The sequence below is a fragment of the Otolemur garnettii genome, unplaced genomic scaffold (genome assembly GCF_000181295.1).
Source record: "Otolemur garnettii isolate 467f Iridium unplaced genomic scaffold, OtoGar3 scaffold00125, whole genome shotgun sequence".
NCBI lineage: Eukaryota > Metazoa > Chordata > Mammalia > Primates > Galagidae > Otolemur > Otolemur garnettii.
Window position 1 is genome coordinate 1371982 of NW_003852520.1, and position 18335 is coordinate 1390316.

Genomic DNA, 18335 nt, shown 5'->3' on the forward strand with positions numbered 1-18335 from the left:
CCTGCCTCAGCCTCCCAAGTAGCTGGGACCACAGGTGCCCACCACAACGCTTGGCTATTTTTTGGTTGCAGCCATCATTGTTGTTTGGCGGGCCGGGCTGGATTCGAACCCGCCACCTTAAGTGTATCTGGCTGGCGCCTTAGGCACTTGAGCCACAGGCGTCGAGCTGACAAACATTCTTAAGAAAGGAAACTAGCACGGATCCTTTTGTAGCTCATAAGTATGATGACTGGGTGCCCTCAAGCTGATGTGAGATGTACCCCTGCCAGACCTTGTTACCCAGCTGAAGTGGAAAAAAGAAAGAAACCAGGGAAGACTTGTTTAAGGTAGAAGCTCACTGAAGAACAACATAAAGGACTGGTAGGAGCCACCACCCCCTGCCATCCCCAGTCACCTCGGTAGTGCCAGTGTCCAGGGCTGGGGCCAGATCGTGGTGACTAAATTCACCATTATCTTTCTTTCGAATATTCTCAACTACAGTCTTTGTTATTGTTGCAACATCCAAATCTAAAGAATTTTTTTAAGAGACAAAAAACAAAGATTAATCATTTACATTCTCTAAATAGTCACAATAATTTGATAAATTTGGAATAGTAATTCTTTAAAAGTGTGTAAAATCAGAAGTGCATTAATGTGCATTAATGTACATAGTTACCATTCAATTAAAAAAAATATTATATAATAAGTACTGAAAAAAAGTGTGTAAAATATGAAAGACATTACAAAAGAAAATGCTAATAATTTAAGGATATTTTATATGAGTTACAATCTAAGTTATTTTATTCCTAAAACAGAACTTCAGCAAAAATCCTACTCCTTTTTTTCCCTCTCATGTGAAATAAGATTGAAAATTAGAGCCCAAATTCCCAAATTACAATGTGAAACTTGTCAATCCTTTTTACCTGCTTCTTTAGCCAGTTCCAAGCAGTGGTGGCGCTCTTCAAATTCTGTAATGCCTTCCAGAAACAAGGCATACTGGGCGACGGCCAGGTCTTGAGGCAAATGACAGGTATAAAACGCTATGAGATTTGTGTGCTTCTCACTTATCAAAAGCTAAAACACAGAAAAAGATCAAAGCATGTCAATAATAAAATGAAAAGTTTGCTTCAGAATTTCAAACATATTTAGGAGAGGTTCACACAGATAAGGATTTGAGCTCTCAGTCAGAATAATTTTAAGTTCTAGAAAGTATAGTCAACCCTTGAACAGCACAGGTTTGAACTATGTGAGTCCATTCATATGTGGACTTACTAAATACTACACTGGAAAAGGTTTCTGAAATTTGTAACAATTTGAAAAAACTTGGAGACCAACCACACACATAGCCTAGAAATGGCGAATAAATTAAGAAAAAGTTAGGTATGTCATAAATGCCTAAAATAAATTTAGATACTAATCTATTTTATCAATTATATCATAAAATATACACAAATCTCTTATATATATATATATATATATATTTTTTTTTTTTTTTTTTCTTCTTCTTGAGACAGAGTCTCACTTTGTCACCCTGGAGAGAGTGCCGTGGCACCATAGCTCACAGCAACTTCAAACTCTTGGGCTAAAATTATCCTCTTGCCTCAGCCTCCCAAGTAGCTGGGATTACAGGTGCCCACCACAAATTCCCAGCTAGTTATTTAGAGATGGGATCTTGCTCTTGCTGGTCTCAAACTCCTGAGCTCAAGTGATCCACCCACCTCAGTCTCCCACGGTGCTGGGATTACAGGTACAAGCCACTGTGCTGGGCCCATAAATCTCTTACAAAAAGCTAAGATGTACCAAAACATATGCAGACATACATGATACAGTGCCATCTGCAGTTTAAAGAAACGTATACAAATGATATAAAGATACAGTATTAAATAAATGAATAAAACGAACTATAGTGTAATTTGTTCTACTTTAAACATTTCACAGCCGCCTCCTATTGCTATCAGAGTGACCGCCAATGTTGCCAGGTATCTCAGCTTCACCCCTGTAATACCAGCACTCTGGGAGGCTAAGTTGGGAGGATTCCTAGAGGCTAGGAGTTTGAGATCATCCTGAGAAAGACCCTGTCTCAATGAAAAATAGAAAAATTAACCAGGTATAGTGGCACATGTGTGTAGTCCCAGCTACTTGGAAGGCTGAGGCAAGAGGATCACTCGAGCCTGGGATTTCAAGGTTGTACTGAGCTATGACAATGCTACTGCACTCTGGCTCAGTCAACAAAGCAAGAGTCTCAAAAAAAACAAAAAAAACAGTCATGTGGTATTAAATCATCTCCAAGTGAGCAGTAAAAAGGGATCCATGTCAAGTTTTGCATATTTTTTACTGCATTTAGTAGGACACCATCACACAAAGGACACACACCAAGTGCCACTAGTAATGCTGGGGGTGTCTCCAGCAGCAGAGAAAAGTCGGGACATCACAAGAAGCTGGAGTCCTTGAGACATAACCCAGATTGAGGTCTGCGACTGTAGTTACTTGGCATTTCAGATAATTCACCTTATAAACAGATGACACAGGTTTACAGTACCAATTAATACAGTACAAGATTGTAAATGTATCTTTTCCTCCTTAGGATTTTCTTAACATTTTCTTTTCTCTAGCTTACTTTACAGTAAAAATTCAGCTGACTCTTGAACAACAGAGGTTTAAACTGCCTGATCCATTTCTACACATACGGCAGATTTTTTTCAACCAAATTCATATTGAAAATATAGTATTTGCTAAATCCTCATGTATGAAAGGCCAATTTTTCATATACACACAGGTTCTGCAGGGCCGACTACAGGACTGGCCTATACACAGATTTTTGGCATCCACGAGAGTCCTGAAACCAACCCAGGAGTACAAATCTGCCATATGAGTAGAAGTGGATCAGGCAGCTCAAAACTGTTGTTCAAGAGTCAACTGAATTTTTACTGTAAAGTAAGCTAGAGAAAAGAAAATGTTAAGAAAGTCATAAGGAAGAAAAGATACATTTACAATCCTGTACTGTATTAATCGGTACTGTAAACCTGTGTCACTGAGGGACAACCGCGTATGATACATGTAAGATATGAGTGAGGGCTCCAGTGAACAGCAGCTGTTAGGAGTTATGTTTTCAGGAAGTCAAATTGGTGAGTTTTTAATTATATGGGGGACTGGTACTCTAATCCCTCATTGTTCAAGGGTCTGACAACTTTCTTACCATAGAGAATTAAAATAGTCTCATTCTGACTTGTTTTCATTAAAATGGTAAAAAGAATCAAGTTGTAGATTTTCAAAGTTTACCTGTATGTATGTCTTTAAAACTTCGATAGAAACTTCTTCCTTCATAGGAAAAAAAGACATAATTATAAATACACAACTAATTATATGAACAAGCAATAAAATTTCTAATAAAAATTCTGCCATTAAATGATTTAATAAGTCTCATATTTACCTTTGATCAGTAACTATACACCAGGCTAAGTGCTTAGCAAAGTTTACCTATTGCCTGATTTAACCATTAACTCTTGGTGGGTAATTACTATTATTATTCACATTTCACAGAAGAAGAAACTAAGAACCAAAGAATCACAGCTAGAAGCAGCTCCTAGTCCAAAGCCCAGATTTCAATTACTTTATCATTTACCTTCCATATGTGGTCTGACCAAAATGGTTTCAAGTATTTAGAAACAAACAAACAAAAAAAACAACAAAGATTTAAAAGACATAGAATTTCGTCAGTTAAGCTCAGATGGCTAATTTAAAGTTAGGTGCTGATGAGAATAAAGTTATAAATCTATTAAAAACCAGGTAGCCAACATCATTCTGTGGTTACAGACTAAAACCCCAAGGGTCACCCACAGTGAATTACCAATAGTGACCACCCAGGACTATATGAAAGACTTTTGCACACTTTTTCCCATTTCTAGAAAGCAACCATAAAAAAGCAGTGTTTTCCTGATGATAGCATTAACCTTTTGGAGAAGGGTAAATTGTTTATTTTTATTTACTTTGGTCTGTAGTCCCAGAGTGCGGAAAAACAAAATGAGGTGAGCCATAAACCGAAGGAGGTGCCCAGGTGGACTGTTTCTGCTTTTGGAAAGCCATTTGCTAAACTCATCCATCAAACCTGCGAACCATCAAAGCAAAGACTCAACAAGAGGAATAAAATCAACAGAAGAGAAATACAAGTTAGGAAGAATGCTCCTCCATCCCCACAGCGCGGTCACCTCACCATCCCACTGAGAACTCCATCCCCACAGCGCGGTCACCTCACCATCCCACTGAGAACTCCATCCCCACAGTGCGGTCACCTCACCATCCCACTGAGAACTCCATCCCCACAGCGCAGTTACATCACCATCTCACTGAGAACGGCTATCATATAACTCTCTACAGTGTTCACCCTCTTCAACAGAATCTGGGTGAAATTCAAACTTTTTTTTTGAGACAGAGTCTCACTATGTCACTCTCAGTACAGTGCTGTGGAGTCATAGCTCACAGCAACCTCAAACCCTTGGGCTTACGCGATTCTCTTGCCTCAGCTTCCTGAGTAGCTGGAATTACAGGTGCCTGCCACAACAGCAGGTTATTTTTTTTGTTGCAGTTGTCATTGTTGCTCAGCTGGCCTGGGCTGGGTTCGAACCCGCCAACCTCGCGGTGCATGTGGCTGGTGCCATAACCACTGTGCTATATGGGCACCAAGCCAAATTCAAACTTTTTTTTTTTTTTTGAGACGGAGCCTCAAGCTATCCCCCTGGGTACAGTGCCATGGCATCACGCTCACAGCAACCTCCAACTCCTGGGCTCAAGCGAGTCTCCTGCTTCAGCCTCCCAAGTAGCTGGGACTACAGGCGCCCGCCACAGCGCCTGGCCATTTTTTGGTTGCAGCCATCATTGTTGTTTGGCGGGCCCGGGCTGGGGATTCGAACCCGCCACCTTAGGTGTATGTGGCTGGCGCCTTAGCCGCTTGAGCCACAGGAGCCGAGCCCAAATTCAAACTTTTTAAAAGCAATTAATAATTGCATTTCAGGCTCGGCGCCTGTGGCTCAAGCAGCTAAGGCGCCAGCCACATACACCTGAACTGGCAGGGTTGAATCCAGCCCGGGCCCGCCAAACAACAACGACGGCTGCAACCTGCAACCAAAAAATTGCCAGGTGTTGTGGTGGGCGCCTGTGGTCCCAGCTACTTGGGAGGCAGAGGCAGGAGACTTGCTTGAGCCCAGAAGTTGGAGGTTGCTGTGAGCTGTGATGCCATGGCACTCTGCACAGGGCAACAGCTTGAAGCTCTGTCTAAAAATAATAATAATAATAATAATTCTATTTCAATAGGTACATATTTTTAAGATCAAAAGATTTAGTGAGTCATATGCACTGTTTTGATAACTTTTACCATAAGAAAATGAAGAACTCATACAAAGCAAAATTAAATTTTATCTTACCATCAATGTCTCCCAGGATAAGGAACTTTTGAACTATGTGATAATGTTCTTGATTCTCTTCCAGAACTCTCTGAAAAAGATTTTTCCATAAATCTTCTAGTGGTGGTTCTATAGCATTTACCATTGGTAAACTAAAAAAAATTAAACTTTTGAAGGAACATACAGTATAAAGTTGAAAATGGAGAGCCTTAGGAAGGTCAAAACAAAATAAGAGAAGGTGGGTGGCACCTGTGGCTCAAAGGAGTAGGGTGCCGGCCCTATATACTGGAGGTGGTGGGTTCAAACCTAGCCCTAGCTGCAAAAAAAAAAAGAGAACGATATCGCCTTTGAAATATATTCAAGGCTTACAAATCTAGAATGGAACAATACCTTTGAAAACACAGAACTAGGGGCAGTGCCTGTGGCTCAAAGGAGTAGGGCACCGGCCCCATATGCTGGAGGTGGTGGGTTCAAATCCAGTCCCAGCCCGCCCCACCCCCAAAAAGAGAAAACATAGAACTACAGCCAGATGTAGCAAGTCATGCCTGTAATCCCAGCACTCTGGGAGGCTGAGGTGGGTGAACTGCTTCAGTTCACAAGTTCAAGACCAGCCTGAGCAAGAGCAAGACCCTAACCCTGTCTCTACTAAAAAAACATTAAAAAACTGAGGCAAGAGGATTGCTTGAGCCTAACAATATGAGGTTGCTGTAAGCTGTGATGACGCCACGGTACTCTACCGAGGGCAAAAGCTTGAGACTGTCTCAAAAACAAACAAACAAACAAACAAAAAATAGAGAAGTATTATAACAATTTGATTTCTGTGTACGTTATTAAACTTTTATTCTTATTTATTTATTTTTAGAGATAAAGTCTCACTTTCTCACCCACAGCAACCTCAAACTCTTGGGCTTAAGTGATTCTCTTGCCTCAGCCTCGCAAGTTGTTGGGACTTCAGGCACCTGCCACAACGCCCGGCTATTTTTTGTTGTTGTTTAGCAGGCCCCGGATGGATCCGAAACTGCCTGCCTCGGTATATGTGGCCAGCGCCCTAATCACTGTGCCACGGGTGCTGAGCCTAAACTTTCATTCTCATATTTTATTCCTATTCATCTTGGCACTCTATGGTGGACCAAAAAGGAAGGGCCATGTGACTTAAGAAAAATAAATATATCTTTCAACAGTACTTGAAAACATTCTTGGGGTATTCTCTTCTGCAAATGGCACCAAAATAACAAAATAGTGACCAGGTACAGAGTAGAAAAAACCATTTTTAAGCAACCTACAGCTTGATTTTTTGATTCAAATAGAGATTTTTTTGGTTATCAAATCTATTTTAATTTTATTTAGATAGTCATCCAAATCTCCTTTTACTATATATATATACTGTTTTTACATCCAGACCTTTGGTCTACGTAGAATTTATTTTAATTGCATTATATGTGGTAGAATCTATCTTTTTTCCCCTTCCAGATGGAAAGCCAATTATGCCAGATCCAATTATTTAAACAAGCCACCTCTTCCTTCTGAAAAGAAAGGTCTCCTCTGACATCTGGTAAGTTCTTATACAGAGAGTGCCCCAAAAATGTATACACATTGTAAGAAAGGAAAAAACCGCATCAAAATTCTAATACTCAATATATACCGTTAACAAAGGATAAATTCAAGTCACATTTGAACACCTCTTTCCCAAATGCTCTTGCCATTTTCACTTATTCTTCTACTTGGAAATCTTCTGTCCAGAAATAATATCCAAAAGCATTAGTTTTCTATATTAATTTGGAATGAGTGATATTTTCATTAATTCCACTCATCCAGGAACATGATTCAAGTCTTGTTTTATGTCTCTCAATAAGATTTCAGTTTGTTTTTTTTGCAGTTTTTGGCCAGGGCTGGGTTTGAACCCACCACCTCTGGTATATGGGGCTAGCACCCTACTCTTTGGGCCACAGGTGCTGCCCATGATTCTATAGTTTTTAAATGAAGGTGCTGAAACCCTTAGTCTTATTCCTAGATCTCTTCAGTTCCAGTCATTCATTTACGTGGGGATTAGGGAGAGGCAGGGCTGTATCTTTTTCTGTAATATAAGTACAGAGAAACTGTGATTTTTTTTTTAGGCTTTGCCTTATGTTTAGGTACTTTAACAAATTCTCTTATTAATTCTAGTAACTTACTGAGCCTTAAATTCCTAGACTTATACTCCGTCATATGTAAATTTCCCCCCTTTTCTAGTATTTATGTCTATTCCTTGATTTGCTTGTTCTAGTTTATTAGCTAAAATTTCCAATATAATAGCCTAGTAATAAACACTTTATAGAAAAAGCACTAATTTCCTTACTATACAAACGGCTCCCATAATAATAAGGAAAAACTAAAACCCAACAGAAAAAAAAGCTGAAAGTAATTAATTTTCCATTTCAAAATGTTTTTTAATTTTTATTGTATACAGTTTTAAAGGTGTACAACACGATGTTTTCAGATAATTTAGTCACTGTAGATACATATGCACAGGTATAGAGCACATACTCTTTCACTCAGCAACCCTGTTCTCAGGAAACGTGTCCTAAAGAAATAGGACAATGAGCACACAGGTACCACAGACACACACACGTAAACCTAGGTTCATTACCACTAGAAATAACCTAAAATATCACCCAAAAAACATGATTTGAAAAAATTATACATCTTTCTACAGAACATTATGTATTTATTAAAAAGTGTATGTTAGGGGCAGCGCCTGTGGCTCAAAAGAGTAGGCCGCCATCCCCATATACCGGAGGTGGTGGGTTCAAACCCAGCCCCAGCAAAAAAAAAAAAAAAAAAAAGCATATATTAAGTTAAGCTAAAATTATCAACTAATTTGGAGAGAGAGTCATTAAGAGAAAAAAAGTCACGTTATGGAATACTGTATGTAGTACATACAGATGTGAAAAACAACAAAACCAAAATTATACGTTGGAATACCTACATTATTTAGATATTTGTAAGATTGTGGAAAAAGACAGGAAAGAATACAAATCAGTTCATTATCATTTCAGGGGAACAAGAATAATCATAAAGGGGTTGGGAGGAAGTTATTATAAAAGTCTTATTTATATACTTTTAGATTATTTTATTGTTATAAGTACATAAAATATTATGTTAGTTATTTAAAATTTGTAAAAGAATGATTTAAAAAAATTAGATTATTTTGAGATTTAGGAAAAGAAATTCTCATTAATTTTCCAGTATATACTTTAAATTTTCAAAAGGAAAGATAAATGTAGCTTACAGACACATACTCAGACGAAACCAATCCTAAGCCAAAGAAACAGAAATGATATGTCATTTACATAATTAAGCCTCTTCCTTCCAAAGAATGTTTCTTACTTGGATGAGAAAAAGAAGAGAGAAAAGAACCAAAGTCACATATTTTTTCCCTTTCAGCCACAATGTACAGAGCATAACTTTGCTTCCCATTCCAGATATATAACATGTTCATACGAACATTTACCTTTTTATCAGTAGCTTGAAGTTCTTCAAAAACTTTTTCTAAGGACCAACTTCAAAAGAAAACAGGAAAAGGATAGAATAATATTAATACTGTGAGAAAAGGCCATAAAATAAAACATCAAAAGGAGGACACGTCAAGTCACCATGGCTAAAAACAAAACACTCACTTGGATTCCAAATATTCTCGGGGAAGTTCTTCAGTTTCATCCAGAGTCATGACCGACGTCTGGACCTCCTGCTCCACCAGGCTGTCCACCATCACCCGGAAGTAGGCCCACACCGTGTCCTCCCAGGTGTCGCAGACAGGAAGCAGCTTTTTCCACATTCCAAAACAGAAACACAGAGACATAGCCAGTAATAAAGAAAGGAAAAGCAATTACATCCATCAATGTGACAGATGTATAAAGTCATTTTATGATATAAAATATTGTGGACTTAAAAAAATGAGATCAAATAACCTTCTTTCCTCTAAACTACATCTTCTAATTTGTTTGAACTACTAAGATTTTTTTTTTCCATATCACGTTCATAATAGTGACCATTTTCCATGCTGATATAAGAAGGTATTTCAACTGATTATTACAGCATCCCTCAAAACAGTTATAAAATCTGGGTGGCACTTGTGGCTCAAAGGAGTAGGGCACCGGCCCCATATACCAGAGGTGGGTTCAAACCCAGCCCCCGCCAAAAACTGCCAAAAAAAAAAATGTAGGGAGTAGTGGTGAATGGTGAGAACAGCCTTTAAAATAAGACAACTATTCTGTCCATCTGAAACTGCACACGAACTGTATGGACACCCTATAGGAGACAAGACAAGCAGTCAGTGCTCAGCGGTGCATTTCTGGATATGGTTATGTGCATTCCCTGTCATCGATAAATGTATGTTGCAATTACATTTACAATTCTTAATTATAAAGTGAAGTCTGATTTCATTAAAATGCGTATGAATGGGATACATCAAATTAAGCAGCACAGATTACTATTCTGTTTCACAATTATCTCTATCATTGCTACTCTAGCTTAATTATGTTTTGTTACATGCAATTATTAGACTATTTTCTTTATTTTAAATTAAAAAGTAGCCATTTTTATCTAAACTCTTTTTCTGCCTTTTTCTTAGCCAAGTATATTTCTCAGGCAAGAATATTTTATGTATCTAATTTTATACCATAGGAAAAAAGTGAGGATTAAGATAGATTACATACCTGTTTGAGATTCCCACTTAAAGCTGCATAAATTGCTCTCTCATATCTGTTGAAAAGCTCCTAAAATACAATATAAACAAACTTGAAATATTTTTTTCTTAGTATATCAATTTTCCTCATAATCTGAAATTTTGTAATCTTTTTTATTCACATGTTTCTAAACTTTTGTGAAAGATCTAGTGGGGTAATAAGAGGAAAGGACTTCAGTTTGATGAATAATCAGTGCTAAAATTCTCAGGAAAAAGTCAGACACTTCAATTTCAAATACAGGGTGAAAACGGATCAACTCTAATGAATATTTTGATTATTTATAATAAAATTTTATTATAGATAGAACCTATAGAGGTGTTTTGTCCTAGAAAGTTTATTAATACCTAACATTCCCTGATACTGACCTAAGAACAGCATCAAGATTGTTATCTCATTCCTATGATTAGAATTATGTTCATCAAATTACTCCATTTTATTTTTTTTTAATTTTTTTGTAGAGACAGAGTCTCACTTTATCACCCTCGGTAGAGTGGGGTCATATAGCTTACAGGGACCTCCAACTCCTGGGCTTAGGTGATTCTCTTGCCTTAGCCTCTCTAGTATCTGGGACTACATGAGCCCGCCACAACGCCCGGCTATTTTTTTGTTGCAGCACGGCCAGTGCTGGGTTTGAACCCGCCACCCTAGGTATATGGGGCCGGCGCCCTGCCCACTGAGCCACAGGTACTGCCCAAATTACTCCATTTTACTTCTAGAATTCTATCAATGGCATTTCCAGTTTCCTTGTCATCCAAACGGAGACTCAGATGTTAAGGAGCCCCTGTCTGTGCTGTTCCAACCTCAGGCCCTTACCAATCCTGCCTCCTCCCCAACCCATTCTAGTCCCCAGGCTCATCTATCATCCCAAACAGGCCCTTATTACTTAGCATCTAAGTAATTCTGACAGGCTTCTAAATTACTTTCTCAGTCATCAGTCTATTCAGTTCGGAGTATACTTGCCATGGCCATGCCACACACCCTCAAGATTATGCAATCCTCTGGACACCCAATTCTACAAACTTCAGGACCTTTTCAAGGTAGAGTCTCATATTTATTTCAGTATTTATGTATTTCTTAACTGTCCGACAGTTATAAAACTGTGCTCTTGGATGGCGCCTGTGGCTCAGTGGTGCTGGCCCCATATACTGAGGGTGGTGGGTTCAAATCCGGCCCCGGCCAAACTGCAACAAAAAAATAGCTGGGAGTTGTGGCGGCATCTGTAGTCCCAGCTACTCTGGAGGCTGAGGCAAGAGAATCACCTAAGCCCAGGAGTTGGAGGTTGCTGTGAGCTGTGATGCTACATCACTCTACCCAGGGCAATAAAGTGAGACTGTCTCTACAAAACAAACAAAAAAACTGTGCTATCATTTTTACTAACTTTTTATCTTTTTATGTACCACTGATGAAATTTTCTTTTCTTTTTTGGAGACAGACCTCACTGTGTCATTCAGGCTGGAGTGCAGTGGTGTGATCATAGCTCACTACAGCCTTGACCTCCTAGGCTCAGGAAACCCTTCTGCCTCTCAGCCTTCCAAATAGCTGTCACTATGGGTGTGCGCCACCCGGCCTGGCAAATAATTTTTTAATTTTTTTGTAGAGACAGGTTCTTGCTATGTTGCCCAGACTGGTCTGGAATTCCTGGGCTCAAGTCACCCTCTTGCCTTAGCCTCTTAAAATGCTAAGATTATAGGCATGAGTCACTGTACCTGACCTTGATGAAGTTTTTTTTTTTTTTATTAAATTATAGCTGTGTACATTAATGCAGTTATGGGGTACAGTGTGCTGGTTCTATATACTATCTGAAATATTTTCATCAAACTGATTAACACAGCCTTCATGTAATTTTCTTATTGTGTTAAGACATTTATATTCTACATTTAGAAAGATTCACATGTACCCTTGTAAGGTGAACTATAGGCGTGGTCTCACCAATCACCCTCCCTCCACTTATCCACCCCCCCCCTCCCCACACCTCCCTCTCCCCTTTCCCCATATTCTTGGGCTAAAATTAGGTTATAGCTTTCATATAGCATTCATATAGCTATAAATTAGTTTCACAGTAGGGCTGAGTATATTGGATAAATTTTCTTCCTATCTTGAGGAGAAATGCTAAGAAGAATATGTTCCAGCTCCATACATATAAACATGAAGGAGGTAAAGTCTCCACCCTTTTTTAGGGCTGCAAAATTTTCCATGGTGTACATATACCACAATTTATTGATCCTTTCGTGGGTCAATGGGTACTTGGGCTTCTTCCATGACCTAGCAATTATGAATTGGGCTGCAATAGACATTCTGATACAAGTATCTTTGTTGTAATGTGATTTTTGGTCTTCTGGATATATACCTAGTAGAGGAATTGTAAGATCAAATGACAGGTCTATTTTTAGTTCTCTGAGTGTTCTCCAAACATCTTTCCAAAAGGAACGTATTAGTTTGCATTCCCACCAGTAGTGTAGAAGTGTTCCCTTTTCTCCACATCCACGCCAACATCGCTGGTTTGGGGATTTTGTGACGTGGGCTAATCTTACTAGAGTTAGATATTATCTCAAAGTGGTTTTGATTTGCATTTCTCTGATGATTAAGGATGATGAGCATTTTTTCATATGTCTGTAGGCCACGCGCCTGTCTTCATCAGAGAAGTTTCTCTTCAAGTCCCTTGCCCACCCTGAGATGGGATCACTTGCTCTCTTCTTGCTAATATGTTTGAATTCTCTGTGGATTCTGGTTATTAAACCTCTGTTGGAGATATAACCTGCAAATATCTTCTCCCATTCTGAGGGCTGTCTGCTTGCTTTACTTGATGAAGTTTTTGAGCATTGTCCTCTAAACTCCCCTGTCCCATAAGCCCCACAGGTGTTTCCATGATTGTGCATGCTGAAATCATTTTTAGGAACGCGTATGTCATGTCAGAAGTGACTGTATTTCCCTTTTATGAGCATTCTACTCCAACCCGGTAGACTTACCTTTTCTTTACTTTCTCAACCTATGTACCCTACCAAGAATTCCTTCCTCTTATTTCCAACAACCCAAATCCTACTAATTTTAATAAGTTCAATTCAGTTGTCTCCCCTGGGAAGCCAGCTTTAAGCGTTAGCCTGAGGCTTTCCCTAGACTCACTTGGCACGGCGTTTACAAGTGTGCCTTACACCAGTGTTGAACTCTAGTGAGAAACTGGCTAACTGGGTAGGAAGGTAAGCCTGTTTCTCCACTTCACTGCGAGTTCTTTGGAAACCGGAACTTCAGTGTTATGTGCCTCTGCATGTTCTGTAGCCCCTCAGCAGGGCTCCCATTACGTCAACTGGAATAAAATCAGGATCAGTGAGTAATTATGTATCTTACATCTTCTGCCATTCTCCAACAACTTATTTTCCAAATGCGTCTATATGGATTCCCTTCTACAGGCTCTAATTCTGTTCCTATAAAATGATAAAAGAGAGAAAATTTATAGTTTAAAATAAATTAGTATTTCAATTATTTATAAAGAGATCTATCGTTCACAAAGACTGGAATTTAGAGCTAAGTGCCTGCATCTCCAACAGCCAGATTAGAATCTACAATGTACCTCCGTTCACATTGGGGTCATGGTACAACTTCCAGCCCTCCAGCGTTGCAGCTCTCCAGGCTTGACCACAGCGTTTACAGAGCCGCTGTGCCTTGGGGACAAAGATGACAGTTAGTCAAATGGCCAGCATAGTGCTGAAAGTTCCTGCGCCTTCTGGTAAACTAATATCTGACAAAACTGGACAACACATGGGACCACTGTTACGAAGGGTGATGGAGCGATCAGTGCTGGCCTTCCACTGCACCAACACGTGCGTGTCTTTCTGCAGCCTCCATCTTCATCCCTAATAACTCCTTTCTTCTTTGATTTTAGGTTTAATAATAGGTTCCCGCGGTACCCACTGACATTTAATTCTGCTAGAAATGGATGGGGTTAAAAGAGGCTGATGTTAAAGTACACGAAAGTATCACAAAAACACTGACTCTATAATGACAAGGGTGCTACTACTTATTTAGAATTTGGTAATTCCTTGTGTTCAGTATAAACAGTAAGATGTGTTAACACGTCAGTAAGGTAGATGCTTGTCTGTGGTTCTAACACCTGTAGGAAACTATCTCTTCCCCATTCTTATTTTATATGGTTCGGATAAGCCCGATCCCACTGCACAACTCCAGGGTTAGATACGTGATCTAACAAGATTCACCACCGAGACTCTTGCCAGAGATACTGAGAAGGAGAATACATCCCTTCTGCTGGGATTGCTGGCTGGCAGGAGAATGTAAGCCTGAAGCTTCTGTCGGCCATCTCTGGGATAACATGGGGTGGCTTCCTGGGACTGAAGCTACAGAAAAGCAGGCAGAGCTGCGAGCCTTGGAAAGAGACAGCACCCTGGTGACATCCTCAGAGTCTGTGGACCCTGCTCAAAGCGACACATAGCCCGCTAGACATCCTAGCTGCACCACCCAACCAACTCTCCCTTGTAAGCACACATAGACCGAAGTTAGGTTTCTGTCACCTGAACCTAGACAGCCTGATTAATACAACTAAAGAATGTAATATCTCAAGTGTCATTGAGTTATGACCTTTAAAGCTTATGACAGCTCAGTAGCAATTAACATGGAAAAATGTTTTCATGTGCTATCAGAAAAAAAAAAAGGATAAAAACTGAATATAAAACCTTGAAAACATTATGCTGAATGAAATAAGCCACATACAGGAGCACAAATATTGTATTATTCTACTAAACGCAATATGTAGTATGATTCCACCTATATGTCATAGAAAGAGTAAGTACATTAGAAGTCACCAGGGGCAGAGTGAGGGGGGATGAGAAGTTAGTTCACACTGGTAACAGAGTCTTTGTTTACGATGATGAACAAGTTTTGGAAACTGATGATGATGGTTTTCCAGTAAGATTAATGTAATTGATGCCATCAATTGATGCCTAAAATGGCAAATTTTCTTACATATATTTATTACATAATCAAAATAATGTCTTCTACCAAAACCATTAAATTGTATCACTTAAAAGGGTAAATTGTATGATATACAAATTTTCTCTCAATAAAGCTGTTAAGGCTCAGTGCCCATAGCTCAGTAGTTAGGGGACCGGACACACACACCGAGGCAGGCAGGTTTGAACCCAGCCTGGGTCTGCTAACAACAATGACAACTACAACAACAACAACAACATAAACCTGGGTGTTAGGGTGGGCACCTGTAATCCCAGCTACTGGGAGGCTAAGGCAGGAGAATTGCTTAAGTCTAAGAGTTTGAGGTTGCTGTGAGCTGTGATGCCATGGCACTCTACCGAGGGGTGATATAATAATTCTGTCTCAAAAGTAAAATAAAAGTTGTTAAAAAAAGAGAGAAAAAATCTTGAATGTATGCTATGATTATGATTATGTTAAAAAATATATATACACACACAAAAGAGAAAAGTCATATATCTATGACTATATAAAGCTAGTGAGACCTGGAGTTTCCATTTTTCAATGTTCAGTAATATGATTTTATTATCTGTTTTTAAAAATAAGACCCTCTGGCTCGGCACCCATGGCAAGTGGTTATAGCCCCAGCCACAAACACCGAAGTTGGCTGGTTCCAATCCAGCCTGGACCAGCTAACCAGCAATGACAACTGCAACGAAAAAATAGCTGGGTGTTGTGGCGGGTGCCTGTAGTCCCAGCTACTTGGGAGGCTGAGGTAAGAGAATTGCTTGAGCCCAACAGTTTGAGGGTGCTGTGAGCTGTGATGCCACAGCACCCTACCAAGGGCGACAGAGTGAGCTCTGTCTCAAAAAAAAAAAAAGTTTCTAAAATAAGACCCTCTCATGGTGTTGCAATTACTAGTATCTTACACACTAGCCAGAAATATTTACTTGGGACTTACTTTCTGAATAAATGAATATGTAGTATCAACTTCTTTGGGTTTTTTTGGTTTTTGGCGGGGGCTGGGTTTCAATCTGCTACCTCCGGTATATGGGGCCAGTGCCCTACTCCATTGAGCCACGGGCACCCCCCTCAACTTCTTTGTTTTCTAATGTCAGATTAATGTAAGGACACAATTAGGTAAGATTGTTTGCAATGTTAGATAAAGTCCAAGTTGTAGGTGAGCCCTTCGCCCAGGAAGCAGGCTGCGTACCCCTGCCCAATTCCTGTCAGTGGGCTAAATGCCCGTTAGGTGAGAGCACACCGATCCTCACTCTCTCCCCCGACTTGAATTTATGTTTTTCTCAGATGTGGGCATGTATTATCTTCTTAATAAAAAATAAAATGAGGCTTAATAACTCAAGACTGACTGCTATAAGAAATTACTTAATATACACTGATGATGGTTAATGCTGAAGAACAAACAAGCCCTTTGAACTACAACTCCTCTACCTGAAGAACGCTGCCTTCCGCCATAGCACAGGGGCAGCCCAACACCCGCAGACTGAAACGCCTATGCCCCGGACCATCTCATCTAAAAGACCAACAGAGCCATCAGTAAACTAGTGGGATACTTAACATTCTACATCCAAGATCTTAACTATCACACACATTTTGTTTTTTTAGAGACAGAGTCTCACTTTCTTGTCTAGGCTGAGATGCAGTGGTGCAATCATAGCTCACAGAAGCCTCCAACTCCTGGGCTCAAGCAATCCTCCTCCATCAGTCTCCTGAGTAGCTAGGACCACAGGTATACATGCTGGAAGAGACAAGGTCTCACTATGTTGCCCAGGCTGATCTCAAACTCCTGATCTCAAAGTGATCCTCTCATCCCAGCCTCTCAAAGTGCTGAGGTTACAGGCATCACGGACCACCATGTCTAGCCTCACACACATAGGAAAGAGGTGAGATTAAAAGGAGGAAGTCTCAGGGCTATCATAGTCTTCAAGTACCTAAATAGTGTCACTTAAAATCAGCATTAGATTTACTCTGTACTCTTAAAAATTAGAATTAGAAATAGTGAGGGTACACTTAAAGCACAAGCACAGTACAGGAAGGTAACGTTTGACTTTGCTGTCACCCTGGGTAGAGTGCTATGGCATCACAGCTCAAAGCAACCTCCAATTTCTAGGCTTAAGCGATTCTCTTGCCTCAGCCTCCCAGGGTAGCTGGGCCTACAGGCATCTGCCACAATGCCCGGCTATTTTTTGGTTGCAGCCGTCATTGCTATTTGGTGGGCCCATTGGATTCGAACCTGCCAGCTCAGGTGTACGTGGCTGGCTCCTTAGAGGCTTGAGCCACAGGCGCTGAGCCACGTTTGACTTCTTATAAGAATTTTTCTAATAATTAAAATTGTATAAGTTAGAGTACACTGCTTTCCAAAGCAATGAGCTCCTTATCACTGGAAATGTTCAAACAGGAAGTCAGATCTAGAAATACAGAAAATGGAATTACTGCATTGGGGAAGTGTCCTAGGAGAGCCACAAAATCTTTTCCAACTCAGAGTCTTTGACTTTTGAAAGTGGATATAAGCAGGGTACACGTGATTACCTCATCTGTCATTCCAGCACGGATTAGGGTAAAAAGATATTTAAGTAATCGAATTTCATCTTCTCTATCCAGATCATCAAGGGGCATCTTCTGTCTGATGGGAGCATCAGGGTCCTGTAAGAATAAAAAAACAAAAACAACCCCCACAAAAGAATCATAAATCCTTTGTACTTTGTGCCTACATACATTTTAAACATCACTGAAACAATGATAAACCTGTCCTGAGTTTATATACTGAAATAAATCCACTTACAATTCAGTTATATAACAAAGTGTCACAAGTGTCCAAATAGCCACGCAATTGTCTGCTTCCCCCTTAAAACAGACCCCTAGGCATGCCCCACACAGGGCATTCCTAGGCAGGCAACCCAGCAACACTGCAGCCTACACCAGCCCAGGAAACACCGGAAGCTGCATGAGCTTCCTCGACTGCAGCTGAATGGCCAAGGTGAGTCCAAACAGGGCTGGAGCTAGATGGACAGGAGCACAAGGGAACTGAAGAAATCTACTCTGTAACCAGGAGGTGCTCAGCTAGCACTTTGTGAGGACACAGTGAAGGGAGCCTATTAAGATCAAGTTTGGGATCAACCAACTTATGCCAAGGGTTGAAATTTTGGAATTTGCGACATGATTTTTATTTATTTATTTATTTTTTTGAGACGGAGCCTCAAGCTATCCCCCTGGGTAGAGTGCCGTGGCATCACGCTCACAGCAACCTCCAACACCTGGGCTCAAGCGAGTCTCCTGCCTC

At 40.0% G+C, this 18335-nt stretch overlaps 1 protein-coding gene and 1 pseudogene across 1 annotated transcript in view; one reads left to right on the forward strand and one right to left on the reverse strand.

Annotated features, from left to right (window-relative positions):
* NUP107 (nucleoporin 107) overlaps positions 1-18335 on the reverse strand; it is a 58634-nt gene that overhangs the window by 12459 nt on the left and 27840 nt on the right. The window contains exons 12-22 of the mRNA XM_023517917.1: positions 17585-17698; positions 13665-13755; positions 13442-13518; positions 10070-10129; positions 9032-9177; positions 8866-8914; positions 5397-5466; positions 3966-4084; positions 3259-3297; positions 903-1053; positions 395-507 (exon numbers count right to left, since the gene is read on the reverse strand). Coding sequence (XP_023373685.1) covers positions 395-507; positions 903-1053; positions 3259-3297; positions 3966-4084; positions 5397-5466; positions 8866-8914; positions 9032-9177; positions 10070-10129; positions 13442-13518; positions 13665-13755; positions 17585-17698 — 1029 coding nt within the window. The remainder of the gene's footprint in view (positions 1-394; positions 508-902; positions 1054-3258; positions 3298-3965; positions 4085-5396; positions 5467-8865; positions 8915-9031; positions 9178-10069; positions 10130-13441; positions 13519-13664; positions 13756-17584; positions 17699-18335) is intronic.
* On the forward strand, positions 202-289 carry LOC111727819 (annotated as a pseudogene).